Source organism: Centruroides sculpturatus, unplaced genomic scaffold (genome assembly GCF_000671375.1).
Source record: "Centruroides sculpturatus isolate CEXI.00-Female unplaced genomic scaffold, Cexi_2.0 scaffold2612, whole genome shotgun sequence".
In the NCBI taxonomy this organism is placed as follows: Eukaryota; Metazoa; Arthropoda; class Arachnida; order Scorpiones; family Buthidae; genus Centruroides; species Centruroides sculpturatus.
Window position 1 is genome coordinate 15,181 of NW_019387575.1, and position 8,197 is coordinate 23,377.

General features: G+C 29.5%; 1 protein-coding gene across 1 annotated transcript; it reads left to right on the forward strand.

Moving 5' to 3' along the window:
* Positions 1-6,651: 6,651 nt before the first annotated feature.
* LOC111616504 lies at positions 6,652-7,400 on the forward strand (the record flags this gene model as incomplete). Its single annotated transcript, XM_023357908.1, has 4 exons — positions 6,652-6,843; positions 7,000-7,061; positions 7,141-7,242; positions 7,317-7,400. Coding segments are annotated over exons 1-4 (405 nt in total), but the record flags the coding sequence as incomplete, so codon positions are not given.
* Between the last annotated feature and the right edge of the window lie 797 nt (positions 7,401-8,197).

The window sequence follows — 8,197 nt, forward strand, 5'->3', positions numbered from 1 at the left end:
CGTGATAATTTCATAATTCTGTGTACTGTTGATTGTAACACATTTGTGGCTAGATGAAATGAAAATTGCCCTAGACTCGTGACTTTTTTTGTTCCATATTCTCCACAAGAATTGATAAAATTTGTCACAATGATGCGAACAACTTTTCCATTTCTACAATAAAATCTTTAATTCATCATGTATTGCTGAACTACATTTTTGCATAAATTTAACGTTAATCTACTACGTACTATATGTTTGGGGTTCATATGGAGGATCAACCTGTGCGGTTTTATTTCTACGATAGAGCTGTGATGTTAGTATCCGATAAGCCGATGGAAGCTTATTCCTTGGTCATACATGGAGATAATGCCTTCCGAGGGATTTTGCAAGGGTAACTGGGCCGTATTCAGACGTTAAAGACGTGGAGAAAACTCGGAAATCTCCATGTAGCCACGAGGCGCGAAGGCATGACCAAACTCCAAGTTTTCAGGGAGCGGAACCGTTTGGAGGGCCTAATCCACCACTCTCCTGTATTTTGTACTATACTATGTTCCATTTTGCATATTAATTGCAATTTAATTGTTCAAACAGAGACGTCTTTATCATTTTGGAAGAAATATATCCTATACAGCATTCTTAAAATTCATATATATTTTTATTTTTATTCATTTTTGATAAATTCATTATTATACAATAGCAAAATAAACCAACACTTAATTTCTTTGTTGTTTTGTAATGTTCTTCACAAACAAATACAAAAGAAAAGAAAAGACTTTTTCTGTTGCAAAATGATAGGAAATACAGAACCATTTAGGCCAACTGGGACAAGGAGTGACTGATTACATGGGAATGATAAATCTCTAAATTCATCAATACTGTCATTAAAAGACGTTATGTCTGCACGAGAATCAGTCCCACAGTGCGCTTCTTATTAATGCAGTTACTTCACTGTGGCATTTCAGAGCAGACTATGTTTGCAAAATCTGATGTTTAGTGATTGTGCGGTTGGTCTAAACTTACAACCGGCATCGGTCCATAGACTTCACATGAAGAATTTTGGTTACGAATATCTTAACCCATATATCGAATTTCAAAATTTTAGATTCGTCGCGACATTTTTCTTGCCATGTTGATATACGAAGTATTTGCGAAAAATCACGTTTGGTTGTTGTGTGCTTGTTCTAAACTTATACCTTTAGTCTTTACATCACGAATTTTGACCTGAAATGTCTCAGTCCGTAAATCGAACTACTAGCTGTTACCAGCAACTTCGCCCGCGGAGATTTTGCAAGCAAACCCCATTTATATTCAGTATTTCAACAACCATAGTGATTGTTATATAACACCTACCGCTGAGAATCAAAAGAACTGTTTTCAATTTGACCAATTTTCTGGAACGTTTACAATCGTTCTATAATCGAACCAATATGCAATAAATAATTCGAATTTAAAACGATTCGAACATTTAGTTAGAATAATCGAAATATATGAAAATATTTATAAAAATGTCTGAAATTTAGAAAGAAAAACTGTATAACATTTTTGCATTACCGAACATGCAAATGTACTTAATTTGAATGCTGAATTGATTGTTGATGCATGCTGGGAACGACTGCTGGATATAAAGCGTAACCAGCAATTGATATCTTGATGTATAAACACTAATAGAAGAAGAAGAAGATATCTTGATGTATAAACACTAATAGAAGAAGAAGAAGATATCTTGATGTATAAACACTAATAGAAGAAGAAGAAGATATCTTGATGTATCCACTGAAGAGGCCNAAAATAGTACAATATAAGCCGTTCTTCCAATTAAGCCTTAATGCTCTCCCTCTCCCCCAGCGGGGGAATTTTGTAAAATCCCTTCTTAGTGTTCGTTTCCATGACGTACCCTGTGTACCAAATTTCACCTCTTTAGGTTCAGCGGTTTGCCCTGGGCGATGATGAGTCAATCAGTTATAACAAATAATTTTATATATTTACATAAATTCCGGCTTCGTCACTACATCAGCCTTGCCGAATTAAATATTTGCAAAAATGAGGTTTAATGATGATGTGGTTGTTTAAACTTCGATCAAACAGATTTTAAACTGGCAAAACACTTTCTAACTTATGAAGAGCTCGACTCAATTCAGAAAGTTCTCATAAGGCTGAAACAACCTTCTGTAATTTAAACGTATGACAAATTTATTATTACTTCTTGCAAATTCGTTTTCTGGTGATGTAATTGATATACTGTCTGCAATAATTATTGTTTCAAGCCTATCCCAATGTTTTTGAAAACTTTCTTCAATAATGCAATAATATTTGAAGGCATTATCAGAAATATATTTGAATCCATTCATACTTGTACGTTCTGCGAAGACATTTCTATTTTGTTTAGCCCACCACTAAACACTGATCGTGGGTTTGCACCTGGCAACGGGCTGGCTACGTAGAGTTTTCCGAGTTTTCTTCACGTTCGTAACACCTAAATAGGTTCCTGTTTCCCATAAAAGATTTATCAGAAGGTATTGCCCCTCGGCAGATTGCCCACGTGTCTCGTTTCCATAATCGAATAAAGCCAACCACTTGGAAATAAACAGAGACACATTCACGTTTAATAAATCAATCTCTGAAACATCAATTAAGATTAATATTAATAAAATTAAATCCTATAAATATACTTGAAGTCGGCTTAAGCTTCCTATAAGTTATTAGCATATTAATTAACATAAATGAAAACACGTTTTTATTTAGGTCAATTTTGTTTATCGTAACCATACGCTTTCATATGTTAATTATGTCTTTTGTTTATGTAAACACATATGCTTTTCAACTATGACAATATTTATTGACCTCATTTGTTCTATAAAATTTTGTTATAATTAACAGCAATTAAATCATTAATAGAAGCATTATTGCTGTTAATTCTAAGAAAATTGTATATATATTTTGTCCTGCTTTTAGAAAATTTAAAAAAATAAATTTACTTTCTTTTATTTGAAAGGCATATTAAATTATTTTCACGATAAATAACGGAAATACCAACTTCAATGGTGAAATTTGCGACCTACATTATTATTGAGATAATTTATGATTCTAATTGTACTTGTGATGGTTTATCGTGCTAAATTTACATTTGTATTATGATTACCTAGCGTTAACACGTGGCTATAAAGGCGATAATGGCGTTAGAAAATGGTGATGGTGTTATTAATTTTGCTAGAAATATATTTAGAAATTATGTAATAATTCTTCTTTAATTGCAAATTTATGATGGAAGTCAGAAAGACTATCCAAGTTCTCTGTAATTAATGAAAGACGAGTTAACTTCTCAAAACGGGAAACCCAAAACAAATACCACAGTTTTTATCTTTGTATCAGAAAACGGAATTTTATTTTATCATATTTTCTAGCGTAGAAAAAAAATGAAATATTTTTAAAAAATTTCACTGTTTTATTTTTATATCTTTTTTATGACTGTTTATTTTCTGAGTTAGTGTTTAGAATTAAGAACACGTTATTTTGCCGTTTTCTTATACATAAATATTAGTAAATAATAAAATAATTTTATAAATATATGAATTAATATTTTTGGATTTATAAACATCGCAACAAAAGCATTTTAAGAAAATTGAATAAATCTTTACAGGTATCTCCTTGTATAACACGGTAATTACGTTACGAAAAAATCCGTGTTATGCGAATCCATGCTTACACGAAACAAAGGACTAATGCAAAACATAGGGTTAGGTTTCAGATGTTAGCAAAAGTATACAATTCTTTTTCGTTACTAAGAGAAATATGCTTATTAAAGCAATTGATAATTTACTTCCAATCAATAATTAATTAACAATCTTAACTTTCACAACAACACCTCATCTGGCTGAGAATTATTTATTAACCGTAACGAACGTTTTCAGCCTATTCTACAGACCATCTTCGGGTTTTTTAAAATCATGGAACATTGATAACTGTTCTTTTGTAAAGAACAGTTAAGAACATATTTAAAATACAAAATTTTTTGGAGTATTGAGCTATTTGAATCCAATGAGTAATAACAGTAATGTATATACATTTATAAATAACAAAATAATAAAATAGGTAAAAAAGAATAGTAAAGAAAAAAGAAAACATTAAGTTTACAATATCAGTTTTTGATTGCATGGACATTATGTACTATTTTTTAATAAGTTTTTTTCGACCATAAATATATAGTTTTCAGGGTTTTTTTCTGTATGTATGGATTTTAGTGGGTGTTTGAAGGGCACGATTTTGTTCAACTTCTTTAAAGCTTAACATATCCTGTGCTTTTTGTCGAAAATTTCTGAAATTTCGCATGGAAGATTGTTTATTAGTGGCATTGATGGTATTAAAATTTGTTGATTAAAGTATTAGTGATGGAAAGATAAATGAGGTCGTGTGTATTTTCAGTAGGCTCAGACGTAGTGACGAATTTATAGCTCTTGTCTAAAAATGTTTAAATAAACTTTACTAAATACCTAAAATTTGTTAATTTCGTATAGAGAATTTCCGAAAGAGTGTTAGAGCGAAACCGAAAGTCGTGTTGTACGGGGGACATCCACAATCTTCAAACCGTGTTAGAGCAAAACAGTGTTGTCGCAATACCGTGTTGAACAAGGAATACCTGTATTATATTTTATGTATCTTACAATTTGACAAAATTACAGCAGCTTATTGCTTTGATAGTGATTTTAAACTTATAATTTTAATGTGTGGTTTTAATATTTTATGAAAACATTTTTTTAAACTATGTGAAAATTTAATACAATAATATCTCTATATACTAATAATTTATTGTGAAATGTTAAGAACCAAGGCTTTTCAGGAGGTAATGGGGCTTGGGGAAAGTACATATTAATCTCCTATAGCAAATTAAATTATTATATTGAAGTAAAGGAACTGAACGAAATATTGTATAAGAGCGCCTACTTCCACGGCAATTTAAACCTTATGTCTTCCCTCTGGGCGTCTCTGTTAAAAACAAATTTAAATTTCAATAATATTTAACTTGTAATGTGATCTATGTGTGTGCGTTTGTTGTTGTTTGTTGTGTTGCTTTGTATAAGTAATGTTAAACTACAGATTGAACCATTTTAATCTTGAATTTAAGATTAAATTTTATTCATCTTCAAACTCGATTTAGAAAAGGACGTTATGTTATTAATTAAATAAGAATTTAAACTTCTATCAAAATATAAAATAACTGAAATATTCTATATTTAAAAGTTATTTATGAGAAAATGGAGTTCAAATAAGAATGAGAACTCCATTTTATACGACATGTTAAATTTCATATGTTGACAACACGCGCAGCTGGTGTTTTGATACGGAATAGTATATAAAAGAGTTCGAACAAACGTGAATATAAATTTTTATGCAGCTTTACTTTAACGACTCGTAAGAACTTTAGTTTATAAAATCTAACGTCTAGTATATTTTAATAGATTATAAAAAGGTAAGTTCTGTCTTTTATCTTTCTTTACCGTAAAAATATGAGCGAGGAATGTATAGTACGTATCCAATCAGAAAGTAATTATTTGTTTTCGCTTTCTTCTCATTTGCAAATACAAATTGCAGAAAACATTTAATTTTAGTAAAGTAACTTTTTGTCAGGGAACATTTAAGATGTTAAATACATGAAGATCTTTACACGTGTTAAATATAGGAAATTTTTTTTTCTCTGCTATTATAGAACTTAACGTACAGATGGTCTGGTGATCGGTCAAATTTTGAATCCTTCCGGTTGATTTGCATTTGCATTTCTACTTGTTTGGATCCCCTCAAAGAGCCCAAAAATGTCAGACCATCTTACAATATTTCTTATCGTTGTATGTTGCCATCTATTTTGACTATATACACGAATATTTTGAAATTTAGCAAGATTATTTGTATGTACGTTAAATTTCGAATGGAGTCATATCTTTATTTGACCCACTGGAGATACAACATGTGACCTCATTTATTTTCTAATGAAACTTTTACTCACTACTTGCATTTACAATTTCTTTAAAAAACTCACTTCTAACCTAAAATAAGTTGTTTATTTTTTATAATAATTAAAAATATAAAATAATTTTTCAATAAAGTCCCGTAATAGAAGGCGCTACACCTAACTTTATCTTTCTAATATTTATATACTGAGAAATTCGTGTAAGTCCTTGCCAGAATATTTTTCTTTTAGATAGACTTGAAGCTGAATAAATAATTGCAATAATAAAATTAAAATTATAATTTAATTAAAAGTCTATTATATCCGAAATGTAAATTTTTAGATTTGCTTTATTAAAATTTACGTTAAATATTTCAATTATTTTTAACATAAAAATATAATAAAGACAAACTTAGATAATTTTTAACCAATTATTAATAAATTAAATTTTTCCAGTATTAAAATGCTTCTTATATTTTTAGGTATTTTGAAATTATTATCCTGGTAAACATCATAACACGTTCTACTGTCACGTGATAAAAAATTTCCCAAACGAAATGAAAACATCAATGAATATAACGTTTATGCTAGTGTTTTTCATATTTACTATTGTTTTTCCTTCAATTAAATCTTTTCAACTATTTCAACAAGGTTCAAGTGTTGGATCTGTGAATCCATATGAACATGTCGTACGAGATGTGGANAGTATCCTGGTAAACATCATAACACGTTCTACTGTCACGTGATAAAAAATTTCCCAAACGAAATGAAAACATCAATGAATATGACGTTTATGCTAGTGTTATTCATATTTACTATTGTTTTTCCTTCAATTAAATCTTTTCAACTATTTCAACAAGGTTCAAGTGTTGGATCTGTGAATCCATATGAATATGTCGTACGATCTGTGGATAGTTTTTGTGGTAAGTGTGTGTTAGTAACATACTGTTACTGTTAGGTATTTTCATGTTTTACTCGTTAATTATCCTAATAATGTTCTGATTAATCTTATGTAAATCTAGATAAATTTATTAGAAATATATTGATATTTTTACGTTTCTAATTTTTATTTTAATTAGCACTGAGTTGTGACGGAAGAAGAAACTATCGGGCATGCGTAATTGAAAACGGATACGAAGTTGTAAGCTTTTAAATATTCGCAAAAGTTTTATTTTAAAATTTATTTTCCATACAATCATTTATCAATATTTGATATTTAGGATTTAGAATTCTTTAAAAACTGTGTTCAACAAATACGATTTTACGATACATGTGCAGAGATAGAAGATTTCCTTTGTAATTATCTGCGAACATGTCCACAAGTAACTTATTCCAGTTTCTAAATGTTGTTTTAATTATCATTTATTTCGTTAATTGATAATATTTATATTATTAGGAATATAACCAATTTATCAACTGTCTTGGTTCAGCCAAATGTGCTTACAGTACTAACAAACCATATTTTTATCGAACACTCGATGTGAGTATTATGCGATTAAATGTGTTTACAATTATTATATAATTTTTATATAATTTTATTATTATATAATTATTATATATTATATATATAACGTATTAAATAATTACTACATCAATTATTATATAGTAAATAAAGTATTATACTTAGAGCTGGTTTAATTAATTTATATAACAACTAGCAAATAAGCCCGGCATTGCTCGGGCAAAAAGTAACGATAGCGAAGATTAAGGTTATTACATTATAGCCAGTCTTACCCGTTTTCATAGAATGCAAGAATTAATCCCCCTGTTTCCAGACTAATTAGAGAACTTTGAGATGGGTCTAAAAATATGTTCGATTTCCTGCATCTGCGCCTGTTAATCTTGCACGCCGCTTTCTTTTAACACTTCCATTGTTACATAACAAGATGTAATGACTGATTTGATTGTTATCCATTTCATTTTTGCGAAAATTAAAGAAAATATGCTAAAACTGTAAAATAGTTGATATCTCAATTTAGAAACACAGCGTTTAAACTCTAGTAAAATTTTTTAACTTGATATGACTGTTGCTAAAGTAACAGTTGTCAAGAAATGCTACTCGCGCCTGCATACTAGATTTTCAAACAGCAAAGTATTTTTCCCAGTTTATTTGTCATGTGTAATCAATTATTAAAAAATAGGGAAATGTCCCTAAATTAAAGAAAAATGAGAAGCCAAAATGTTACTGTTTGTTAACTTAGTTAACAAACTATTAGTTAACTTGTTAATCTATGACTGAAATTGCAAAGAAACTAAATAGTTCAAGAAAATTTTAAC